The sequence below is a fragment of the Tamandua tetradactyla genome, chromosome 7 (assembly GCF_023851605.1).
Source record: "Tamandua tetradactyla isolate mTamTet1 chromosome 7, mTamTet1.pri, whole genome shotgun sequence".
In the NCBI taxonomy this organism is placed as follows: domain Eukaryota; kingdom Metazoa; phylum Chordata; class Mammalia; order Pilosa; family Myrmecophagidae; genus Tamandua; species Tamandua tetradactyla.
Window position 1 is genome coordinate 166928890 of NC_135333.1, and position 26585 is coordinate 166955474.

At 35.4% G+C, this 26585-nt stretch overlaps 1 protein-coding gene and 1 long non-coding RNA gene across 6 annotated transcripts in view; one reads left to right on the forward strand and one right to left on the reverse strand.

Moving 5' to 3' along the window:
• Positions 1-384: 384 nt before the first annotated feature.
• NEDD1 (NEDD1 gamma-tubulin ring complex targeting factor) overlaps positions 385-26585 on the forward strand; it is a 158696-nt gene continuing 132495 nt past the window's right edge. For 2 of the 5 annotated variants that reach the window (XM_077111718.1, XM_077111717.1), the window contains exons 1-8: positions 760-2497; positions 2591-2734; positions 4956-5050; positions 9079-9195; positions 11434-11574; positions 23243-23472; positions 24935-25136; positions 25523-25718. In XM_077111718.1, the coding sequence (XP_076967833.1) occupies positions 2479-2497; positions 2591-2734; positions 4956-5050; positions 9079-9195; positions 11434-11574; positions 23243-23472; positions 24935-25136; positions 25523-25718 (1144 nt within the window). In that variant the 5' untranslated portion in view covers positions 760-2478. Of the gene's footprint in view, positions 484-759; positions 2498-2590; positions 2735-3809; positions 3880-4955; positions 5051-9078; positions 9196-11433; positions 11575-23242; positions 23473-24934; positions 25137-25522; positions 25719-26585 lie in introns of those variants that run through there. The other 3 variants (XM_077111716.1, XM_077111715.1, XM_077111719.1) reach the window with 3 other exon arrangements.
• Positions 3773-26585, reverse strand: part of LOC143642836 (uncharacterized) — a 98115-nt gene continuing 75302 nt past the window's right edge. Inside the window, exons 2-3 of the long non-coding RNA XR_013155920.1 lie at positions 24599-24696; positions 3773-3917 (exon numbers count right to left, since the gene is read on the reverse strand). This is a non-coding gene — a long non-coding RNA (uncharacterized LOC143642836). The remainder of the gene's footprint in view (positions 3918-24598; positions 24697-26585) is intronic.

The window sequence follows — 26585 nt, forward strand, 5'->3', positions numbered from 1 at the left end:
CGCAGAGAAGCACTTGAATCAGGTGGTATTTAGTGTCCCACACCTCTCAGCACGATGTGAAAGAAAGGTCAAGGGTTTTGCAGCAGGATAACTAAGAGGTTATTTTGGGGGTCATGTCTTATATGTAATTATTTATTAACTTCAGGCTCCACAAGCGTTCACTGGACCTCTGTAGTCCCAAGACCCAGCCCTCACTTGTGCACGCAAGTCCAGCGGCGCCTGGCGCGCAACAGGCGCTCAGCGAACAAACGCGCGCGGAAGGCGCAGCCCGGGGGGCAGAGCGCGCGGCCGCGGCTCACAGGCGCCGCCCAACCAGGCGCTTCCCGCGCGACCCGGCTCACCGACCTCGCCCAGGGGCGGGCCCGCCCCCTGCCGCCCGCGGGGCGGGACTTCCGGCCGCTGAAGTTTAACCGTCTAGGCGGGAGCCGGAAGCCCAGCGCAGGAGCGGGCCGGGCGCGGTGCCGGCTCTGCCGTCGTGTTGAGGTGAGGCGCTGGCGGGCCCGGGGTCCGCAGGCCGCTGCCCCCCGCGTGCGCGCCGCCCTCCGGCCATCTCACTCGGCGGGTCGAAGGCCCCTGGACGCCGCGCGCCCAGCCGGGCGAGGGTTGCGGGCCGTGGCCGGGCGGGCAGGGGCGCGGCGGACGCGATAGTGCGCCCGACGGGGTGCGGGGCCGCGACCCGGGTCCCTCGCCTCCGCCTGCGTGACCTCCGCTCCGGTCCGGGAGGTCGCTGGGGTCCCCTGTGGGGCGGAGGAGGGCAGCCCCGGGGAGCGCGCTGTCTCCGCAAAGTTTGGCCCTGTCCTCAAGTGTGCCCGGCCCCCGCGAGCCTCCCGGTTACGACCCACCTGGGTGCATGTTCCGGGGAGCGGCAGCTGAGTAGTTCTGCGCGTCAGCTGCGGTTTTGGCGAGTCAGAGTTGGAGAACTTTGGTTCGGCTTGAGGATTGCGGGGTGATTTCATTTAGCTGCCACCCCCAGCCCGGGGCCATGTGTCGTCGCCTGTCCCCTGTGGGACCCTCGTGGACAGGTGGCTGTAAAGCCCGGCCGCCTGCGCCCTACTTCCACAGAAAGAAACGGGCCTTAAGTGACCGCCCAGGTCACTGCCCCCTCGCTCCAGGCCGGTCCCTTGGAACCCGGGTTTTCTGAGTCCTGACTCAGTTCCACTACGCCACGGTCAACAGGGATGGTGTAGAGTTGCTGAAGAGAGATCTTTCAGTTGTGTTTACTTTGCCTAGAGATCCCCGTGCCAGCACTTGACTGTTCCTTGAGTAGAGGACCCAGAGGGCACCTGTTTAGGCACGAAGTCCAGACCCTGTGTGTCTGCAGGTCAGCAGGCCACTGCCTTAGTAGCACTCGCTAGCTGATGGGTGCAGCGTGGTGGTCACCTGAGCCAGTTTCTAGTTTAACAAAAGTTAGCCTTTTTTATAAGCACCTAAGGTTTTTTAATTTCTCTTGAGAATGAAAGCAGTCTTTAATGTATGATGTTTGTTCTCTGAAATGGGGCATAGTGAACATAAGAGTGATATTTTATTGATGACTTGGGGATCTGTCTGACATCAGTAAGGCTATGCTGTGCTCTCATGCTTCCTTACCCGGAATGTCGGGTGTGCTGTGTATTTCTGTACCTCCACCCTTCCCCTTTCTCCCTCGCACTTTTGAGTGGTTTTTCCTGACCTGTCTTCTGTTAAACTTGTTGCACTTTAAAGTGTCTGCCTAGAGCAGCTCCCCTGCCTTCTGTCTGCGGTTTGGGAAATCACTGTTATGATTATGTGTTTGTGAGGGTATTGTAGACCAAGTAAATGCACCTCTTTTAACTGTATTTGTGAATTTGCAAGTTGTTTGGAAAACGGGAGTGACTGGACTCTGGCCCCCAGGAGTGTTACAGTTTGTTCTACCCCTTTTTTTTTCTTTCTTAATAAGAGAAGTTACCTAAGTAATAATTATTTGTTGAGTGCCTACTGTGTGTCAGGAACATTTCAAGACTCAAGTAGTAAGCAGGTCCTTCCCCTTGGGGATCTTTGTTTCAATCAAGTCTGGGAAGGAAGACATTATTAGGAGAACAAGTAAGAATCTCAGATAACGATAAATGCCATGAAAAAAATGACGTGGAGTAGTGGGATAGAGGATTACTGATCAGGTGCTGCTGTAGCCCTGGTCAGGGAAGGCCTTTTTGAAGAGGAGACAGTTGAGCTCAGCAGATGAGTTGAGGTGTGAATAAGGAGATGGCTATGAGAAATCTTTGGGAAGATCATTCCTGGTAGAGAGGGTAGCAAATGCAAAGACACTGAGGTGAGAACGACCTCAGCTTCAGCTTGTTACATGAAACAGAAACAAGGTGTGTCTGGAGCCTGGTGAACCTGGGGGAGAGTGATAGAACAGGTACCCTGGGGCCCGTGAAAAAGGTTGGCTGTCATTATAACTGCTATGGGGAGTCACTGGGCAGGTCAGTTAGGAGACTGTGATCTGGTTCGTGTTTTAGAAAGATGATTCCAGCTGCTTTTGGTGAGTTCACCATAGGGGACAATAGAGCCACTCCCCACCCTGCCCCTCACCTCTCAGTTGTTTTTAATATATGTTGTTTTAAACTATTTGTAGGTGCAGTCATGCAGGAAAACCTCAGATTTGCTTCATCCGGAGATGATATTAAAATATGGGATGCTTCATCTCTGACTTTGGTGGATAAGTTCAACCCGCACACATCACCAAATGGAGTAAGCTCAATATGTTGGAGCAGCAATAGTATCCTTTTACCAAAGATAAACAGTTTACTATACAGTACATCAATCAGGTGCATTCTTGAATCTATTCTGTTAGATTTCGTTGTAAAACATTTACATTTCAGCCCACTTACATTGAAAAAAAAAAGCCACCTTAGGTACCAGAATCTAGACTGTAGAGTTAATTATGTTATCAACTGTTAATGAATCAAATGGAATAATGTAATGGTGGGGGAAACTTCCAAAAGGTTTTGGGCTGAACTTTTGCATCTACATATGGGTATTTATGTATCTAGTCTGGAAATTAAAGACAGAAATAAAGCAGAAGCAAAGGTTGTCCAGCATTCCATCTTGCTGATGTACTCATTTATTTCTCTCCAATCTGTGATGAAAATAACCTCATTTCTTAAATAGAGTGAAATTCATGTTCACATTGAATTTTCCTAAGCTTTTTTATGTTTCTTTTCATGCCCTCCCTGTTTTAGTGAACTCCTAAGTGTGGATAAAATAAATAAGGGGAGTGAAACCAGGGTTTCTTAATCTTGACACTGTTGACATTTTGGGCTGATTAATTCCTTGTTTTAGGGGCTCTCCTGTGCACTGTAGGATATTTAGAAGCTTCCCTGACCTCTACCCAGTAGTCTGCAGTTATGGCAACCCAAGTGTTTCCAGGCATTGCCGTAGTTCACCTGAAAGGCAAAATCACCCCTGTGAGGACCACGGCTGTAAACCAAGGACTCATTAGTTTTTTTTTTTTTTTTTTACATGGACAGGCACCGGGAATCAAACCCAGGTCTTCTGGCATGGCAGGCGAGCATTCTTGCCTGCTGAGCTACCGTGGCCCGCCCAACTCATTACTTTTTATATAAAAATGTTGTATATACTTGGTATGCTAGAAATTATCATTATTCTGTGAAACTTGCAATATACTCATGTACTGTTTTTTAAATTACGTTTTAATAGATCATTGCAGTATATTTTATCTGCTTTCTGATAAAAGTGAAAATATCAAAGCTTTAAAATATGACTGATTTATGAACAAAAAATTTTAGATGTTTTCTTGCCCACCCTAATTTATTCTTATAAGTATACAACAGAAATCACACTTTTTATTGAAATTACCAGGAAATGGTGAGATGCCAGGGAGATGAATTATCTTTTGGTTCTGTGAGTATATGTTCCTTACTTTCTCTTGACTTTTAAAACTGTAAGAAATAAAAGCAGTAACTATATTACTCTCTTGCATTCTTTCTTCATTCCTTTTTAATAAATAAGTAATAGAAAACAGAGACAAAGCAGGGAAAGGGAAGTGGTTTCTTTTTCTCAGTGCTATAATATTTAGGTGGAAATGATTTTGTTTGACTCGTGTTATAAAATTACAATCCATGGCCTGTTCACATAATTTCTGAATATTATGTAAACCATTCAAAAGTAGTATAGTTAAGATTAGAGTGTCTAGTTAGGTTTTTCTCATTGCTTCTGCTCTCATCAGACTTTCCTTGATAAAAAGCATTTATTTTCGCTTCTACCAGTTTAGTTTATTACTGACTCTCAAAATCAGACTCTTATTCTTTCTTATTGTGTTTAATCATTTTTGCTTTAAAATACTTATTTTGTGTTTATTGATTGTTCTATTTATAATTTAGGTAAAATAATTTTAAGTTAAAATTTAAAATAAATTTTTCCCATAATGTAAAATGTTGCTATTTCACTACATTTTTATTTGCTGTATTGACTATATTATTTGATCTTAATATATTTAACATTGAAACAGTTTATCAGAAAAATTCCAGTCCTGAGAAAATATCAGACTGTGTTATTTTAGTGGGAAAGTAGAAAACTAATGAGGGTTATTGTTTCCTAGCTTAAACTGACACCAAATACTGAGTTATTAACTATCTTGAGCAGTTTTTATAGACGGAAAGGCTGATTGATATTTGCTGATGCTGCTCTTACCACACTTTCATTTAGGAAGGATAAAATTAGACCTTCTGGCCTCTATGAAAATGGAGTAATATTTCACATGGATTAAATAGCTTTCAAGTGATAGTGAAGCCAGGAAGGACAGTTCTTCCCTTTACTACTGGTAATTAGTAACCTGAGCCATTCTTGAAAGCTAATGTAGAAGCTATATTCATTTGTGTGTTTTCTCAGTGTGTGTGCTTTTATCATCTCAACTCTTTTACTAATTGTCTACTGCTAGAGATGCTCATGAATTGTTTACTCCATAACTCTTCATTTAGATAACTTTCTAGTAACGGCATCTTCCAGTGGTGACAAGATAGTTGTTTCAAGTTGCAAGTGTAAACCTGTTCCACTTTTAGAGCTCGCTGAAGGGGTAAGTTTAACTGATTTTTTTTTTTTTAAACTTTTAAAATCCTGGTTCTGTTTGGGTGGTTATTGCTTATTTATCATGGTTCTTGTTACTAAATGTGCAGATGTTTAAAAGCATCGTTCGTAACGTATGCTGAAAATAAATATTGTAACGCTTAAAGCTGTTCTTTGTTTGAAACAGCTTTAGATAAATAATAATGAATCCTAAGGTTGCCTTCAGGGACACCTCTTTAACTAGCTTCCAGCTTTCCCGATTTCCCCTCCATGGGAGGGTCCTTGGTGTTGCTTTTTAAGAACTGAGCCCCATTCAGGTCCCTTGCTTATGGCTGGGGACCTCTCTTGTCGTTCTAGGTTGACCTGACCACATGTACCCTAATGATGTAGCCCTCTTCCTATTGACCTTAGGCTTTGAACCATCTGCAGAAGACCCGTATCTGATGGTAGCCCTCTTGTGCTGCTTCTGCCCACCCAGTGCTCAGGGGCCTCAGCCTTTCCCTGGGTCTCCTTTGAATAGATGGCTTCGTCAAAATGAACTTTGGTTGCAGCACCTTTAAATGAAGTTCTCACTGCATGTGGTTTCCTTATCCTTTTGTTTTATGTTAATCCCTCTGATTCAGGATAATGCTGGTTCTCTTATTTCCAATGACATATTCTTCTTGAAAGCTATTTTTTTAGTTAGATAAGGTGGTCTAAATAAAAAGCTACAAGTAGTTGATAGCTTGTTCTTTTTTAGTTTCAAAGTTTTTATAGCAGATTCTAAGAATTATGAATTGTCATGATTTTACACATGGGGATAGGTAGGGTAGTCCAGTTAGGAAGAAAACAGAGGGCAGTAAAGTATGAATTCATCTGATTTAAAGAGAAGTTACGATTCCTTTCAACCCTGTCCTAAAGGTCACTGATATGATTAGCCTGTGAGCCAATCACAACATCCACGGATGTTGGTGCTTAAGGCAGAGAGAATGTCTGCCAGGCACTCACCCTATTAAAACTGAGTTAAGTAAAAGGGTTTGATAAAAAACAGATTGCCCTCTTCAAAAGCAGGAACAACATCTTTAGATCTTCAGATCCTGTAAGATGGACATTAAACATTTGTTCAATTAGATGTCATCACCAAAACAATTTTGATTTCCACCTCACTACTCTTGAGTGACGATAAATAGATAGATAGATACAGATATCTATAGATATATACATGCTACTTTTATACATTCTATCCTAGAATCAGTTTGGGAGCTTAAATATATATGTGTGTGCGCGTCTGTGCATGTCTGTGTGTATATGTCTGTGCGTAACAAATGATATTCATGGGCATTACATAATTAGAAGAATTTGGGAAATTTTCCACATTACTTGCTATAATTCTTAGTCTTTTTTTCCTCCATAGTTAAGAAATCACATTGGAGTGCAGATTAATGGAAGTGAGGTCATTATAATTATCATTTTGAAACTGTCTTAATTTACTTATAGAAAGTAAATATATCACAAACTTTGGTTCTTCAACCTTTATTAATGATTTCTTAAACATAAATTGTAATATATTAGTGTGTTGATAACCTCTGTTTCATAAGCCCCAAGTCTTTTTACTCATGTGCCATTTGAGGCATTAAACTTCTCCTATTTGGGGAAATATGATTTGATCCCACTTATCCTAAAATTATTTATTTAATAAAATAATATATTTCATATTTGTTTTCTTTGATTTTACCTATTTAAAGGATGGGTATTAACTGTATTATAGTGACGATGACAGGCTATTAAAAAACCTAGAGATTTGGAACATGTTGTTTTTAGATTTAAACAAATTATACCCATTGCCTTGTATCTTGGGGCACAGGATTTTGGTAATAACCACACAGTTTTCATGAATTATTTAAGTTCATTAGGTACATTAATAATATATTACCATAAGAAAGCATCTATCATCAAAGATTTTGTTTTGAGTATAGGTTTTGCTCTGAAACTTAAAGATAATAATTTCTGAGTTGTTTTTTACTTTAGAATCCCAATATATCAATCTTTGATGAAAGTCATCCTTGTCTAGTTTCTTTAAAGGATTTTTTTTGAGAGTTCTTAGCAAACTCTTCTGGCTTGTAGTGATAACCAGGTTCTAAATCTTATTATTATCCGTTTAGACCAAAGTCAATTCCTAATGTATTGTGCCTACAAGAGAATTATAGTAACTATACTGAAACATTGATAAAATGTGCGTAGTTACTTTTATATGTGTTAGTTGATAGTCTTGATTCAGAATTTCAGAGCTGTAAGCAACCTGGTAATCCAGTGGGGAGGGGAGAGGGCCGTCTATACCCTTTTCAGAGTCTCGTGCTAGCCTGTGCAGAGGATGTTTTTGAGGTACATGGACTCGCAAGGAAAGAACAGTAGATCTAGTCCTTACCTGTGACTTCCCAGTTGAAGAAACTGAGCTCATCTTTTAACTTTTAACTACATCATAAAATGTCTCCTTTGTAATTCATTTCTCTAATCTTTTTTAAGGCATTCAACTGGCCATCAGAACAATTACTGTGACTATATGGTACATCGTTAGGTTAAATAGGAAACAACATGCAACATTGTATTCTGTGTAGCCTAGTTACTGGTGGCATCACCAGATAGATGATGCTCATTGTGAGAAGAACTTGATGATGACCTCTATATTTTTAGCCATTTATTCTAGAAATATTTATTGAGCATTAATATGGTCTTTGCTCTGATGAAGCTGACATTGTGTTAGATAGACAATAAGCTACTAAATAAAAATACTATGATAGTGAGCCATATATGCAGGGAACTCACATAAGATTTATAAATAAGTTATATCAGGTGGCCAATGGAAGTATCCAGAAGAGGAGGCATTTAAATTGAAATCTATTGACCAGAAGAAGCCATCCAGTCAAGGTTGGGGGAAATTAGCTTTGTAGACAAGGAGAAATGGCTGTGTAGAAGCCTTGCAGCAAATACATATGCAGGGTTATTATGTGTAAAGAATGGAAAAACGTTCAGCTTGGCTGGAGAATTAGTGGGTGAGGAAGAAGGCAGGAGATGAGGTAGGCAGGGGCCAGATGAATAGGGAGGGCTTCGAAAGCTTTTCCAAAGCCAGGTTAATGTTTGGAGTTTATTCCACATGTTATTGGAAGTCTTTGAAGGTTTTTAAACAGGGAGAGAAATGATCTGATTTATATTCTTTAAAGCTCATTCTATTTATAGAGAATGGAATGTAAGGAAGTAGATGTGAAAGCAGGAAAACCGATTTAGAAAGCGGCTTTTGTGGCCCCAGGAGAATTTAGATTAGGCTTCAAGTTGTAATGATAGAGAAAGATGGGCCCATATGGGATTTATTTCAGGTTTGATGTTAAGGGGACTTTCTGATAGATTGGGGGGAAGGAAAAGAGGAATCAAGGATAATTCTGGATTTTTATCTTGAGAAACTGGGTGAATGGTATCGTTACAGAGATGGGGAAGAGTATGAGGTCACAGTATGATTACATGTTTGAGACTTGGGTTTCTTAGGGGCAGATTTTTTACAAGACTCTAGGCAGATCTCTTGGGCTTTTTGTGAAACTTTCCCCATCTATAAAGTGAGGGTTTAATGTAGAAATTCTTTAAAGTCTCTTCTAGCTTTAGCATGTTCTGAGCTGGGAAGAGATTTTAATTTAAGACAGTCTCTGGAGGCACAAGAGCAGACTTTAAAGGGGACTTTAAGGGCAGGTAAGTAAGCCCTGATGGACCGAGGCTTGCTCCCCATCCCCCTCCTCCCTTTTCTATGGGTTTCCGAAGAGTCCTCCGTCACTTCCGTTCTGTTCCTTGGAGAGAGAACAGGAATCTTTTTGGTTTTCTTGAAGCCTTTTGGAACCCCTTATAAGCTGTATTATTTACATGTGAAAAGATGATTTGAGGTGAATCTTCAGCGTAAATATTAACATGTTAATGGTATTTAATTCAGCAAATATATATGAGGGCTTACTAAGTGTTGGATGAAAACTGAAAGTCAGCGCTGGGCTCTGTTAAATTAACTTTTTTTTCCTTTAATAGCAAAAGCAGACATGTGTCAATTTAAATTCCACATCTATGTATTTGGTGAGCGGAGGCCTAAATAAAACTGTTAATATTTGGGATTTAAAATCAAAAAGAGTTCATCGCACTCTTAAGGTAAGCAACTTTTTTTTTTTATCCTGGTAGAAATGGATATCTCATGTATTTAGAGTAGTTACCAAACTTTTATTTCAATTTCGAACTTTTATCATAAAAACTAGATGCTTCAGATTTGAAGTGAGAATTGCTAGGAAAAATAAAGATGCTATTAGACAAAAATTTTGTTTTTTTAATCTTATTTTTTTCTCCAGTATGTCACTAATACATATTATTGATGCTTAAAACATTTTCCTTACTTTTCCATTTAGTCCTGCTCTTGTTTAAGTGAGCCACTTCATTTTTTCTGAAATATGGTTGGTTGTCATAAGGGATTTTTTTAAATGCACTTTGAAAAAATGAGAGACGTTTTGAGATGACAATCATTATTCAATTCAATAATCAGAATTGGGAATTTGGTTTCTCAATTCTCTAGGATATTTAGCCACTATTATTTATATTGTGTGTAAGTGTATGTATTTCTACCTTGGTAATGAAATATTTTCTAAAATAATTTACTATTTACAGTTAGTTTTTCTTTTGACAGCTAACTTTGCAGTTTAGGAAAGTAAAAATATTCATCACATGTAAGCCTCTGGACATGATGCTATTTTTGAAACTCTATTTTTCATTATTGTGTACTTTTAATGTTTAGAAGTTACTTTGACAGTTATTTTTTTATTTTTATGTTTTTTTAAAAAGGTAATATGGAAAATTTAAAGCACACACATATACACACACAACATACACAGGTACATACACATTTACACGTAAATAGAACTTCCATTAACTTATCACCTAGGATTTTGTCATCTGACTTCAATAAGATCAATCCATGGCCAGTATTGTTTTTATATACCCTTATCTATTCTTTAACTGACCCTCCCACCCCCAGATTATTTTGAAACAAAAAGCAGGCAACATAATTATGTTATATGGCTTAATAATATCATTGAGTTCTTATTATAGAAATGATGTATAGAGGAATACCTTTCTTTTAGCCCAAGGTGAAATATAATTTTATAATTGGTGTTTAAAATAGTACCTTTGGAAGTTCATTAATTTCGGTATTAGCTGAGCTTTGAAGAATCTTTACTTTAAAACTGGAAAAATGGGTAATTGAAAAGTTGACAATAATGAGAAAGTTAACATTTATTGAGTTCTTTGATATTTTAGCCACTGTGCTTAAAATGTTTATTCTCTTATCTCAACAATGCTACAAAGCAGGTAGTGTTATTCTTGTGTACAAATGGAGAAACTGAGGCTCAGAGCTGTTAAAACACTTGTTTCATGTCAAACAGCTATTAAGTGGCAAAGATGAGATGCAAACCCAGATATTAATTGTTGTTTAATCTTTTAAATTATGAAGTACCTGAAATAAATCTATTTAGAGGAATAACCTGTCATGGAGAGGGAGTATCTAGCATGGATGGTGGAGTATCCTGGCTCCATACTTAGCAGTTAATATATGCTTGGGAAGGTTTCTTAACTGTCTTGTGCCTCATGCCCCTCATCTATGAAATGGGGCAATGACCTTGCTTCTCTGTTCTAAGTATTAAATGTTAATGTATAAAGCTCCCACACTAGTAGGTACTCAACAAATGGAAGCAGCTGATACCACTCAAACATGCCTTGTTCATTCTAGCTTTTGGGCTTTTGTTTATTCCATTTTGGAATACCTGTGTTTTTTCCCCCCCTTCCCCTAATCTAGCTCTTATCCTTTCTTTATGTTGAACTCAAGCTTTTTGTCTTCCATGGGCTTCTTCTGTGAAACCAGTTTACAGTGATCAGTCTTTTCTTTCCTCTGAGGTTTTGCCTGTACCACTCGTTTTGCATTTGCTCTGCCATTTTCATGTTAAACATCCTCTGTTCTCAAATGAACTGAAGTACTCTAGGCAGGGACTTTCATAACAATCAGCTTTCAATAAATGTTACTTGCCAGTGGAAGCGATTTCTTTAAGATAGATAATAATGCCATTTAGAAAATTACTTTTCTATGCTGTCTCCTGGAAAAGTTTCAGAGTGCCTAACCATTATTATGGTTAGCAAAAAGAAATCTCTGTTCCGTAAGAAGACTTGGTGTTAATAAGATGACCTCCTACTTATTTGAGTTCTTTTCTTTTTTTTCAAGGTTATTTGAGGAAGATGTTGAAGCAAATATTAGAATGACAAAAGCATAATATTTGGTCTTTACAAAAATGAAAATGGGCTGTTTGTAGGTTATGTGATGCTGTACTCACTTTAATTTCTCTCTTTTAGGATCATAAAGATGAAGTAACATGTGTAACATATAATTGGAATGATTGCTATGTTGCTTCTGGGTCTCTGAGTGGTGAAATTATTTTGCACAGTGTAACCACTAATTTATCTAGTACTCCTTTTGGCCATGGTAATAACCAGGTATGGTATGGTTTATTCAAAATAAAGTTGATAAGATAGATGTTGAGCTGCCTTACATAAAACAATGAATTTAAGTTTAAGTTATAAAATGTTTTAAATTTGTAGTTAACTTACTTGAAACCTTACACCTTGCTATTTTTTAGGAAAAGCGTGTTACAGTGTTCAAATAACAAACTCATTCATAGTAGATTATGGTGCTTACATGAGTTCAGTTATGCCATTGAATAATTGTATTCTCCTAGAACATAACTATATGTTACGAGACACAAATATAGGTAAAGTCTAAACCATGGATATTAATCTTTCTATGTCATTATTGTTACAGCATTTGTTGCATAGTTCAAACTGTCAGCTACAAGAGAGGGATTTATGTTCAAAAATATTCTGTAGTAGACATGGGATAATTGAGTATGTGGGGACACAAGGTAATTGAGGTGTTTTTTTTTTTTTCCCCCTAAGTGTATGATTGGTAAAGTATCAAAAGTATTCATACATTTCAAGTTAATGACAGGGCTATTTAGGAAAATTTTTATAAAGGATAATTGGTTGGTGAAATGTTTTACTTTTATTGAAAATTAGTCTATTAAAAGTTCTTAAGAGAATAAAATCAGTTTTTTAGGAAATCCAATTCTTGAATCACTTTCCATAAAATTCTCCACGAAAATTTCCATTGAGGTGGAACGTCTTTTATTCCTTACTTTTTATTGTAATGTATTATTGGAGAAATTATGAAAGATCTTCATTTTTGGAAAGCAGTTTTTTAAATCACTTTGATAGTATTTATGTATAGTTTAAGAAAAATATAATAGATATTAAAATATATAGAAAATTTTCTATTTTTTTCAAGTTTTGTATGAATCAGGAGGGGAATAAAAGAGATATGTTCATATAAATGGTATTATGGGAGATTGTTATAAAACAGTCTTATGGTGACTTAAAACAGTTTGGAGAAAGGATATATGATTAGGAATAGGGAAATTGAAGGAGGGAGAATTTCCACTGGGCTTAAGAGTTAACTGATTTTTGTCATTTTTTTACTATCAGAATATAAACTGGCCTCTATTAACCAATTATTTGATCCTGACTTATATAAGGATGAGCTCTTCATCTACTGACGTTATAGTTGGAACCATGTCTTGTTTCTTTGTCCTCAAATTATTGTTCAGTTTAGTGCCTTACATGGAATAGATGCTGAGTAAATATATGAATGGATGAATGTGTTAGAGAAGACAGAGATTTTAGTAGGCTAATATAGAACTTTAGAAGAGTGGTATTTTATATGGAGGAAATCACATGAACAAAAATATGGTGAGAGGAGAGTGCAATTTAGATAGGGACCAGAATAAGAAAAGATTGGAAAGGTAAATAAGGTGGTTTCTGTGTGGGACTTTTAATGCAAGACTAAAGATTTGATTTTTATTTTGGAATGCATTTAGGCAATTAATCAAAGTTTTTGCTTAGTTGAATATCAGATTCGTAGAATCTTTGAACTATCGAAAATCCTTTAAAGGTAGTTTTACTTTCTGCACTTTGTGGATGAGGATAAGTGATTTTCCACAGAGTTGGGCTTTAGAATGTATTAAAATTGTCATAAAAACAGGAAATTGTATTTCATTTTTGCAATTCCCTTTGTGTTTATTTGTATTTTGATAATGCAGGAATAGGCTTAGGAGCTATTGTGAAAAAATTGTATCTAGTGTTAAGAGGAAATAGAGTAATTTTCTCTTTTTTTTTTCATATTAGAAGCATACGCATTTAGGTTTATAAATTCTGGGCTGACTTTTCAGTAGCATACAATTTAGATCAAGGATAAGAATATTACTTCAGAACATTTTCATTAAAACCGGAATGGACTATGCCTGAAAACATTAGATTTGGTTATAGGCTTTGGCCTAATTGTGTGAAAAGATTGAAATTAAAAAAAAAAAATTGATGTATTACTCTGTCTTAGCTTGCCTCAGCTACTATCACAAATATCATGTAATGGGTTATCTTAAACAATGGAAATTTATTATCTCACAGTTTTGGAGACTAGAGGACTTGGTTTCTCCATGAACACTGGTGTTCTGGGGTTGGCTGCTGCGATCTTTGAGGTTTCTTGGCTCTCCCATCACACGATGATGTCCTTTCCTTTCTCTTCTATGACTTCCTGGTTCTCTTTATAAAGCCTCCATTATTCTGGATTAAGACCTGCCCTTATTCATTTGGGCCACATCTTAACTAAAAATAACATCTTCAATAGATTCTGTTTATTTATAGTGGGTTCACACCCATAGGAATGCGGATTAAGTTTAAGAACATGTCACTACAGATTTACATATAATAAAGTGCACATGTCTTAATTGTACAGTTTGATGATTTTTTTAATATATGCATGTACTTGTGTAACTAACCAGGATCAAGTTACAGAACATTTCCAGCATACTAAAAGGACTCCCTCCTGCCCTTTTCAGTCAGCACCCCTACTTCATAAAAGGAGTCATATGTTTCTGGGTTTTTTATTGTTATTGTGTCTATAAGTTTGTTCACTTTGTTGCATGAAATAGTAGTTCAGACTGTCTTAATACTCTGTAATGTTCCATTATATGATTGCCCCAGAGTTTATGCATTCTGTTGTTGATATTTGGGTTGTTTCTAGTTTTTAGCTGTTATGAATAAAGCTACTATGAATAATTTTGTACAAATGTTTTTGTGAATATGTGTTTTCATTTCTCTTGAGTAAATACCAAGAGGTGAATTACTGGGCCTTATGGTAGCCTAAAGTTTTATTTTATTAAAAATTGCCAAATAGTTTTCTAAAGTGCTTGTGCCATTTTACACTTCTATCAGCAATGCATGTAAGATTCAGTTGCTGCATATGTTTTGCTAATACTTGGTATTGTCTCTCTTAGCTATTTTGATAGGTGTGTAATGATTTTTCATTAAGGTTTTAATTTTCATTTCGCTGTGATGAATGATGTTGAGCACATTTTCATATGCTTTTTGTATGCCCTCTTGTGAAGTTCAAGTATTGGGTTATTTGTGTTTCTGTCATTTATTTATTTATTATATGTTCTAGATATGACTCTTTTTTTGGTTATACATATTACACATATCTCCTTTCAGCCTCTAGTTTGTCTTTTTATTCTCTTAAAGTTGTTGTCTTTAATGAATAGAAGTCCTTGAAGTTAATGAAGACCAATATATAGATTTTCTTTTATAGTTGCTCCTTTCTATGTCCTCTTGAAGAACCTTGCTTGCCCTAGCATCTTGAAGTTATTTTCCTGTGTTTTTGTCTAGAAGCTTTATTGTTTTACTTTTCTCATTTAGGTCTATTATCCATTCCAAAATAATTTTTGTTCATGAAGAGATATAGGGGTCAACTTCCCATGTGGATATCCAAAAATGCTCCAGCATTATTGTTCCATCCTCTCTCCGCTGAATTACAATAATGCATTCATTGTAAAACTGGTAATTAAATGTCAGTTACTAGTCATTCTAATTTGTTCCGTTGGTCTCATTGACTGTTCTTGATTTAATATCACACTGTCTTCATTATTGTAGCTTTATGTTAAGTTTTGATACTTGGTCATATGAGTCTTCCAACTTTGCTTTGACTATTATAAGTCCTTTGCATTTCCATATGAATTTTAGAATCAGCTTGCCAGTTTATACCAAAAATTCTGTTTGGATTTTATTGAATCTATGGACCAATTTAAGGACTACTATCTAAAAATATTGATTTTTTTCCATCCATGAATATGATATAATCTCCATTTATTAAAGCCTTCTTTAATTTCTCTCAGTAATTTTTTTTGTTTTTACTGCAGAGGTCTTGCATATTTTTTGTTAGATTTATTATTGTATATTTGATGTTTTTGATATTATAAATTGCATTTTTTATTAGTAATTTTTATTTTCAGTTTTGTATCACTAGTACAAAGGAATGTAACTGATATTTGTATATTTTCCTTTTATCCAGCAATCCTGTTAAATTCACTTATTAATTCTTAGAGTTTGTAGATTCTTTTGCATTTTGTATTTTATATGCACTCAGTCATGTTATCTGTGAATAATGGCAGTTTGATTTCTTTATTCACAATCTTTATATACTTTTCTTTTTCTTTCTTTATTCTGTTGATTAGGAACTACAGTACAATGTTGAACTGGTAGTAGTGGTAATAATGCGCATCTTTGTTATGTTCCCAAATTCAGAAAGAGGCATTCACATTTCACCACTGAGCATGATAGTAACTGTAAGCTTTTTTGTAGATATCTTTTATCATTTGAGGGTGGGTTTTATTTTTCTCTGCTTATGTTCATGATATTTACCATTTATGTTGGAAATTTTAAACCTTTAACTCCTATAATTAGTAATAGTTTTGTTTTGGTAGTCTGGGGATATAGTAAGTAGAACTCATTCCTTTTTTCTTCCTTTCAGGTTTTATTCTTCTTACTATTATCTTTTAGAATGTATTGAGAAAAACATTTTAAATCTTATCTCATTAGTTATTACCTTTTCAGCATCATTTAAATGAAATGATTGAGATTTTTAAATTTATAAATACATCATGTAGTTTTTTCATTGATTCATATAATTTAACAATTTTTATTGAGTGCTTATTATATTGCAAGTATTGGTTAGGTGCTGATTGTATGGTTTTGAATGAGATACACTTGTCATTTTAGTAGTAGCACTAAGTGGATGGTTGACCACATAATGTGGTAGGTGCTGTCATCTCGATAAACTGCCAAGGCAGCATAAAGGAGGGGCACTGAACCCATTTTGGGATGATGTCAGGAAAAGCATTTTAAAGGAAATGATGTCTCAGTTGCAACCTGAGGGAAAAGTCCAAGTTATACAGACGTACAGGGTGGTGAGGGAGGGTTTGGAGAGCATTCCAGGCAGAGGTTATGACTGGTAGAATCCTTACTATCATTTATGTTTCAGACACCATGATTATTGCTTTATGTTATTTATATTCTCTCATTTGCTCTTTGCCGTTAGCTTGTGAGGTATATGTTATTCTCATTTTATAAATGAGGAAATAGATTCTAGGGCTTTCAAATCACAGAGCTCTTAATTGACTGTGGAAGATCAACTTTTCAGGTGTGGCAGCATTGCTTCCTTTTGACTATCTATAGCTCAGAAGGAGGTCTGCTGAATGCAAAGATTTGAGGATACAAAGCCTCTGTAAACCTTGTACTATTCTCTTGTCACCTTGTGCAAGCATCCAGAATTTACTCTTCACATTAAAATAAATAACTTTTAGAATTTTAGGTAACAGATTGGTTACCGTACTGTTTCAAAGGACTTTCATTGAATACTTTGCATAACAAAACTGAATTCAGTTTTATCTAGTTTTTTAGTTTAGGAAAAGAATAATGCTTAAAGTTTGCTTCTTGTCCAAGGTCAGATAAATATGAACCTGAGATCTTCATGGGTCTGTTATCTTCTGATTTGGCAGTCTCTATCTCTAAAGGGTCTTTTTTGGTACAACTTTACATGATAAGTCCTGTATTTATTTGGAGAATACTAGGGGTAAAGCACTTAGCTAGCTGTGTAAATGTGGACAAATTACACAACCCTCAAGCCTCCTTTACCTTCTCTGTCAAATGAAAGTGATAATATATTTTCAGTAGGATTCTCTTTTGAAATTCAGATGAGATGTTAGGCTTGTTTAGCACAGTGCCTATCACTTGGTTAGAGATCAGTATTAGCTGCTGGTGGGAGCGTTTAATATAAAATCTGATCAGCCCTTTAAAATAGCTCTTGTTTATTTCCCCAAACTGGTTTGAAGATCTTTAGGTTTAATACAATCCCTCCGAAACCCCCTCTAATTTCACCATTTGTAACTTCAGTAATAATTCTGTGTTTTAGACTGACTTAAGGGAAGAACATTAAAGAAGATGAAGAAATTGAACTTGTGTGTTAATTGCTTTTTCCTTTCTGTGGAGCAAATGGTTACGTATATTTAGATACTATATTATATCATTTTCCTCTGTTAAGCTATATCATTAAAGCAGAATACATAGGCTAGGAAATAGCAGTTGGACCATGCGTACATAAGGGGTACATAGGTACATAAGTGAGAAAAGTTATAGTTTTCATGATTCTGCATACTTATGTTTCTCCGTTACAGGGAGCATAATTGTTTTTTTAGTTAGCTTCCCTCCAAATGATTTAGTTACGTGTTCTTTTATCTATTGTTGACCAAAAGCACACGATTGCTATTTGAGCACTCATGTATTTTTAAAGATGTCTCAAAATTCCTTTAAGGTATCAAACATGGTAAAGATTTATTTTTTAATTAAAAAAATTCATAAAAATTTCAAGTCTATCAAAACATGGGACTGACATAATTGAATTCAAACACACTGTTACCCAGCTCAATTTCTGTGTTGATCAGTTTTACTATAAATAGGGTATAGGTTATTGAGAAAAACTGTAGGTAAGGCACATTTAATGATTAAATTTTTTTCTTACTGTTTCTATGAACAATCAAGAATTTGAAATTTTAAGAAATGATCAGATGGTTTCTTAGCAAAAGTGACAACACTATGGGGTCTCAGTAAATCTACATCATATTGAATTTCATATCAGAAATAAGATTGCTTGAATATATTTAGAATCTTACTTTGAAGTGTCTGAACTGAATTGAAGCTTTTGGTTATATGTGGATCACAGTTTCTTTCTACAGGGGAAAAGAGCCCTGCTGCTTCTGTGGAACCACCAGGGTTGACAGACTTTTTAGATATATTGCCAGTATCACTACTTGGCAAGTTCAGCAGGTCAGGCTCACGAATAGGTTAACCTATGTTGCCTTTCTCAGCAGTGTGGGTCTGTTACGTTGGTTCCTTAGATTAAAATGTAGGTTTTCTGTGAGATTTTAAATATAACATGTCAGTATGTATTAAATTAGTTTACTTTTCTTAAATTTCTTAAGTGAAATTTTTAATGTTTTATGTATAGATTTTGCAAGTATTAAAAGCCTGCTTTGGTACAGAACTCTGGTAAATATAAATAATTGTTAATTACATTTTTAAAAATACCTCGGTTATTTTTTCAAGAATGAGTTTAAGTTTTCATTTGGTCTACTTAGTTGACTGGTTTTGTTTATACCTGAAATTTGTTGCTTAGAAAATTTGTCCACAAAAACGTGTATTTGTATGATAATGTTCTTTATTCTCTTTTATATTTTATTTCCTTTGTATTTGTGTATACATGCCTAAGTGTATATTGTGTTCTTGAGCAATATTATAACTGATATGTAAGTATAAATAAACTAATATCTTTTATATATTACCTCTTAAAGGCTAAGTTTTTCCTCTTTCAAATTCTATTTGGGAAGTTATTTGGAGGATGTTTTCTTACAGTGTTTGTATGACTAGCTCTGTCTTCCTTCCATACAGTTTGTCCAATCTTATTTTCTGCCTTTTTCTCATTAATGTTGTATTCCAGGTAATTTCATATTATTCCCTTAACTATGATTTTTAATGACTGCATGTATTTTATTGTTCTTCTAAACATTCCTCTTGTTTTAGGCTCTTCCTAACTTTTTATAATTACAATAAGCTCCATGTATTAGTATTGTTTCCATAAGTATTTATCTTCTACTTTTGACTTTTTCCTTGAGGTTATGTATTTTCTTTCAGTAAATTCTTCTTTCATTAGAAGATTCACATTTTTCCTTGAGAAATTTAAGTATGTTACTCTATTTTCTTTGGTCTCAAATGTCTGATGATCTTTTTTCTTCCCTATATATCATTTGTTCTTTTTCCTTAGATGTCTTTAAAGCCAAGTAATTTTACTAGAACGTATCTTGGTGTTGATTATGCAGATACATGATGTTCTTGTTCAGAATATGTGTTTTCAAACCTTTTTTACTCAGGAAAGTTTTCTTGCATTGAAGTGTTTAGTATTCATTCTTAGGAATGTCTTTCTGGGTATACTTCATTGTGATAGGAATGTTAGGTTCTGCTTCTTGTTCTTTTTGTCCGCATAATTCCTTTCTTTGGAATTTATCTGTAACGTTACAGAGCTTCCTCTTCTGTTGTTTTCAAGTAGAGGTAATGTTGAAAAAAAAAGTTGACTTGCTTTCTGAGGCTGCTTCACCCTGCTCTGCTCCCTCGTTGGTATACCCTTCCCGTGCTAGTTAACCCAGTCATCCTCATAATCATCACCTGACTTCAGTGTGGACCTTGTCTTTCCTTTGACTGTATTGCCTCTCTCCTGCTCAGGTTTGCTTCTACTCCCATCAGTGTCTCTTCACTCTGCGACCCTGACCTGGGAGGGATGTGCCCTGGCTGGTTAGTTTGGGTGTCCATTGGGGCTAAACTGCTCTAGCCCTTCGCACCTTTCTGCAGGCCTTTTGCATTGATCGCCTGTTCATTCCCCTGGATGTTCCTGGATTTGGTGGGCATTCTAAATTACCCATAATCCTTTCCTGTGATTATCTTTTCTCCATTTTGACTTTCTCAGTGTCCCTTTCCCTCTGCTTCTTCCTGCACAGATACCATGAAGGACTTGTGGCTCTTACTGCTTGTCCTATGTACATATAATTTGGGGTTCGTGGGATATAGTCATCATCTAGTTTTGTTGCAAATATTATCCATGGGATTTTGGTTCTTCTATCTAGTCTATTATCCATCTGGGAATGGGAGGCTTTTCTAAACGTGAGAACAAAGTCATAAGTTACTGAGAACAAATTTGAGAAATTTAAATACAGAATAATTAAACACCTCTGTCAAAAAGCAAGACTTAAAAATCAACAAAATTGAAAGGAAAATTGAGACAATATTTACAACCCTTGAGAGTATTAATATCCTTATTGTATTAGGGGTATGTCCTTATTGTATTAGGGTATGTCCTTATTGTATTAGGGTATGTCCTTAGGGTAATGTCCTTATTGTATTGCAGATCATTAAAAGACCTTAATAGCCTAATAGAAAATAGGCAAGGTAGATTAATGGGCAATTCAAAAAAGAGGGAAGACAAATAATAGCTTAGTATCTTTTCAACCATGAACCTTTACAGCATGAATAACAATGAAATAAAAATGCTTTCATAAATTATGAAAATGTTTTTTTTAAATGATAGTAGTCGGGATACTTGGAAATTGGAAATAACCTAAATGCTTGACACTAGGAGATTATTTAGATAAATTCATATACTCATGCATTCATATATTATTCAGCTATTAAAATCATGTAGAAAATATTAATGATATGGCCAGCTGTTTATAATAATAAAGTATGATCCCAGGTTTTCTATTGATATACCCTAAAATAGACATACCTATACATAAAAAAATACTTAAAGGCTGCCCCCAAAATATTAACGGATTTTTCTCTGGGTGGTGGGATTATGAATTATTTTTTTGTGCTTATGATTTTAAAAACAGTTTTTTCCAAATATTTATAACAGAAGTTGACAAACTGACCCCTGGGCTGGCCGCTTGTTTTTGTAAGTTGTTTTATTGGAACTTAGCCACACTTATTGCTTATGAATGCTTTTTGAAATCACAACAGCCTAAAATATTCACCAGCCCCTAATCTATTTCATTCTTAGAAATAATCCCCTCCCTCACAAACACATGTATTCTTACACAGTAGTAATGTGTTGCAAGGAAAAATAGCACTGCTGATAGTGCTGAGATAGGAACATGAATGGTTATCTTGAGCACTTTTTTTCTCTTAATGGGTTCCCATGTAAGTACAAATAACTTGAAGCAATATATGCAAGTTAGGTTTTGACTTAATTAAGAATGCATTTTTTTATCTCTTTGTAAAGTAGCAAGATCCTTGTTCCCTGTCATATTCAGACAGATTCTGAATGTCTGTATTTTAAAGAATGTTTTATGTTCTAGAGTTTAAAGTAACCTCTCAGGCACTCAGAGTCCAGTTTCTAGAGCAACATGATGCATTGCTTAATGTGTTAATGAGTAAATCTCCGTTCCTTCTGAGCCAGGGTGGCATGACAGCGGCCCCACCAGGCTCCAGGAGAGGGCACTGCCTCTCAGGTTGGGGTTTTTTGAAGATAATAATACTGACTTTGAGGGACTTGGAGAAGGAGTTGATGAGATCATGTGGGAACAGCTCCTGAGGCAGGACCTGTTCTCAGAGAATATTTAGAATTGGGAGTAAGGGGAGGGTGGGGAGAGAATGTTTTAGACAAATTCCAGCTATGACTAAGAAGTTGAATTTTATCAACTTCGAGAAGAATCTTCTAGGTCTATGATTTTCTGATGTTAATTTTTTTCTTTTTTTAAAGTTCTGTTTGTACAGTTAATACAAATTTTGATTATATGAAAGGACCATAATTGTCCCAACTCTTAAAGTGCTGCAGAAATCTCTTAGAAATTAATGCTTTGTCTTATGTTTTGATTGGTTGGTATATGATGCTATAATTTAAACTAATTATAAATCACTAAGAAGATGTATCTTTTATATAATCAAGATCTATGCAGTTTATTTTTTCTTGAGTGTAGACCATGGGAAATATTTGTCTGCTCAAATGAATATACTTCTTCTCAAGCAAAAAGAAAACTAACTAAACCAGTACTTTCTCTTTCTACTTTAGTTGAATGAAAATGAAAAGTCAAATTTAATGGACAGCTATAATAATTACCATACTGGTAACAAATACATCTTTTGTTTCCTTAGAATTTGTTTTGTGTTATTCCTAAACTTTTTGTTGTAGTTGGGGCTAATCTATATTATTTTGAAATATCTTAAAAGTAATTAGAATATTTTTTAGTATCTAAGAACTAGTGGTCTCATATCCTTTTGGGGCATGATAGATTAAACAAAAACCTCACAGATGACCTTGTTATGTGCTGCTTTTATCTGGGACATGTAAAACTGCTATCTGTCTACTTGACTGATTCATTGCTTGAAAGCAACTTTTTTTGTAAAAGTAGGTAAAGTTCAAACAATTTTAATCCATGACCAAATTCCACTCAAACTGGAATTTGTTTAATCTGGTCCAGCAGAAACTAGAAAGAGTTCTTTTTTTTTACTAAAACAGTGAGTGTCTCAGACCCCTGTCCATTGCGATGAATGTTTAGAGAAAGGCCGGTATTGCCCTTAGGCCGATGGTTTTGAAAGAATGGTTATAGTCCATCCCCAGCCTAGAGTGGTACCAATTTCTCCTTTGTGTTTTAATTAATTTTTCATTATGCATCAGGTGCTAACATATCGGATTTTCACTTTCAGACAAATTCATACAAATATTCCATCCATGTATCCATCTATCTAGAAAACAATTGCAAATTTTTATTGCTTATTTTCTCCCGGGGTTGCATTATACTTATTTGTAATAATTGACTACTATTGTGCCTTTTATTTATGGTGGATATTTTTAACTGATGAATTAATGTAGATATCTTGATATATTTATATTTTGCTTCTGAAAAGGGAGAGCTTGAGATGCCTGTACTCCATGATGGTAAAATCAGGACAAATACTCAATTAATGGAACATTGGTATGTCTTAGGGTCATCTTATAACCTCTTGTAAATGTGACATTATGGTAATTGTGATTGAAACTTGTTGCTGTATACACCAGTGGGTGTTGTGAATCCCATGTGATTGGTACGTTTATTGGTTGGCCATTATTTATATAGTCTAAATACAATGTTTTCATGATGCTTACAATTAAATAAAATTTATTCTTTTCTTTTTATAGTCTGTTCGGCACTTGAAGTACTCCTTGTTTAAGAAATCGTTACTGGGAAGTGTTTCAGATAATGGAATAGTAACTCTCTGGGATGTAAATAGTCAGAGCCCGTATCATAACTTTGAAACTACACATAAAGCTCCAGCTTCAAGCCTTTGCTTTTCTCCTGTAAACGAATTGCTATTTGTAACCGTAGGCCTGGATAAAAGAATCATTCTCTATGATACGTCAAGTAAGAAGTAAGTGTGTATGCATATTTCTTATTTTAGTAACAAGTTACTACTGTCTCATTAGCATACGTATTTGGGGTTTGTATAAATCTGATAAGAATTTAAGAGATCTAAAGTTTGGTTGCCTGATGGTAAGATAGACTTTCTCTTTTACTTCCCATGTAGAAAACAATAGGTATGTGGGGAGAGGAGAGGATGGTAGATATTTTTTAGGGTACTTGTGGATCATGAATGATGAGTAGAGCATGTTAATGATTCCACATCTTTGTTTTAGCATATATAGTTAATTAGCTTAGTATTATTCTTTTGGAAAATACAGTTAAATATGTGCAGTTTTAAAGCAATGTAATTAATTTGCTTTAAAATTAATTCATTATCTAGACCAGGGTTTCTAAATTATTAACATTTTGGGCTGGATAATTCATTGTTGTTGAGGACTCCTGAGCACTGTGGAATGTTCAGCAGATCCCTGGCCTCTACCTAGTAGATGCCGTTAGCACCCCTCTCCCCTAGTTGTGATAGTCTAAACTGTCTCCAGACATTACTGTATGTCCCCTGGAGGATAAAATCACCTCCAATTGAAAGCCATTGATCTAGATTCAGGGACACATAATCTTCAAAGCATCTGGTCCTATTGTACCGTCTTATTTTTCTACAGTTCTAGTTATATATAGTTCACTAAAGGGAAAAAAATAGGCTGCAAACGTGCTGAATTTGTATATAAGGTGCTTAAACTTTATATGAATGAAAATGGTTAAGTTACTACTAGGAAAGGTTGTACTGTCCGCCCTTGTTATGGTGCCAGAGTTTTTACTTTTACTTATTTTACTCTTTTTTTTTTCATTCTTTTATTTTGAAATAATTTACTGAGAATGCTAAGAATCAGTAATAAACCATTTTTCTCTTATACCAGATACCAGCAAAGATCTTGACTTCAGCAGATCTGTTTCTATATTTCTATATTTTCTTCCTCAGAATCAAGCTACGTGGAGTCTGTTCATATATTAGCTTTTTGGTTGAGAGAGGCAGAGCTAAGAGCAGAATATAGCAGCTGCTCCCCTGTGAAAGGTCACAGTCCTCTTGAGGCCTAAACAGGCCAGTAAATGGAAAGGGGATGCTGAGCGTCTCCTCTAACCTGAGGCTAGAGCACTTGACAGTAGAGGAACACACAGAAACTGTCACACTCACTGCCAAAGTAACGATTACTCCAAGAAACAAGTTGTAGAAATGTACCTATTGGAAGCAAATAGAAAAACAGAGTAGGTGTTAAGCAAGTTCCTCTCTATATGCCATTCTTTTAGAAATTCTCTAAGTCAAATTCTAAAAAACTACATTAAATAAATATTTTGGGTTTGTATGTTATTTGCCCAATTCTAAGTACCTTTGCTTTTGTTAAAAAGTTATCTGTAGTCATATAAGCTTATACACATTCATGTCATATACGTTTGCATATCTACATATATTTTTGTAGACTAGTGAAAACTTTAGTGGCCGACGCCCCACTAACTGCAGTAGATTTCATGCCTGATGGAGCCAGTTTGGCTATTGGATCTTCCCGTGGGAAAATCTATCAATACGATTTAAGGATGTTGAAATCGCCAGTAAAAACCATCAGTGCTCACAAGACATCTGTGCAATGTATAGCATTTCAGTACTCCACTGTTCTTTCTAAGGTGAGATATTTGCTTTTTGGCTTTTTTATTTTACTAAATAAATGTAGCCTTTGAATATGGAAATTATATATTGTTAATTAAACACATTATAGCTTTGTTTCATAATTTTTATGTGATAGCATTTTAAATAATTTAGCGCAAAGGCATATGGATATTTAGTTTTAAATTTTTTTTTTTTTTTTTACGTAAGTCTCGTACTTAACTGCTTTTCAAAAATATTTTTAAAGGCTTTTTGGACTGGAAGGAAACTCTCAGATCCACATCAAGCTTAAGATTTGTAAGGGGGAAAAATGTGTACTTTTAATCTAACAGGGAATTTATAAAGTATTAATGTACAGTATGGAACATTAGTAACCTGAGCTTTTACATATTCTGTTACATTTCAGACAAGTTTAAATAAAGGGTGTCCAAATAAGCTGATGGCAATGAACAAACGGACTGTTAACATGAACAGTGCCAGTGGAGGAGTTCAGAATTCTGGAATTGTCAGAGAGATTACTGCCACTTCCATTGCCACAGTTCTGCCACAACCCATGACAACAGTCTTGGGGAAAGGAGTAGTTGCTGCTCAAGACAAAGCAGGTAAATGTTCCATATATATAATATTTGGGATTTTTTCCCCACAAAAAAATGTGTGCATGACTAGCACTTTTCTTCAAGAGTGTTGAGTATTAGAATTCACTTCTTATATATTTCTTAAAATTATTAGTTGTCATTCAAGAAGTTAAAATTTTAACTTTATAATTTATTTTTTAATTATTAACTTTTTTAATTAAAGAAAGGCGCTTAGTCTGTTTAGCTATAAGATATTGATTATCTTAAAATGAAATAATACCAACTCAAATTAATCATTTTTAGTACTACTGTAGGCTGGTATGTCTTTCTATTGATTCTTCAGATTAATCAATAGAGAATATGAAACATAAGTGCTGAATAGTGCCTGGCACATAGTAAGCCCACATTAATAGTTTGTTAAATAAATATAAATAAAAATGTTTCAGTTTTTCAAAGATTTCTTCTACCTTGGCAACCATATTGATGAAAGAGTTCTGAAAGAATTCATTTAGACTTTATGAAGATATAATTGTGACAGCTTCCCATACTTATTGTAGAAAATATTCTCTGCCCACAATAAAGGTAATATTCTTGTAAATTTTGAAAACCTTTTTGTTTTTATTTTAAAGTGTTATGCTATAGTGTCAATCTGAAACAGATTTTTTGTAAAGCCTCCATGTGCATTAGAAATGGTTATTGTAGTCATATCCTTTAAAATTTTCTGGACAAGTCCTTGGTTTGGCCAAAAATATTTGTTTGTGCTTTCCAGTATGAGTTTACTATTGCCGAATAGAAGCAGAACTTTGTTTTGCCTTGATAATTTGTAATATTTTTTAATTAAAAAGTACATTCACTATAAATTTCCTATAATTTATGTTTCCTGTAAGTATCTGA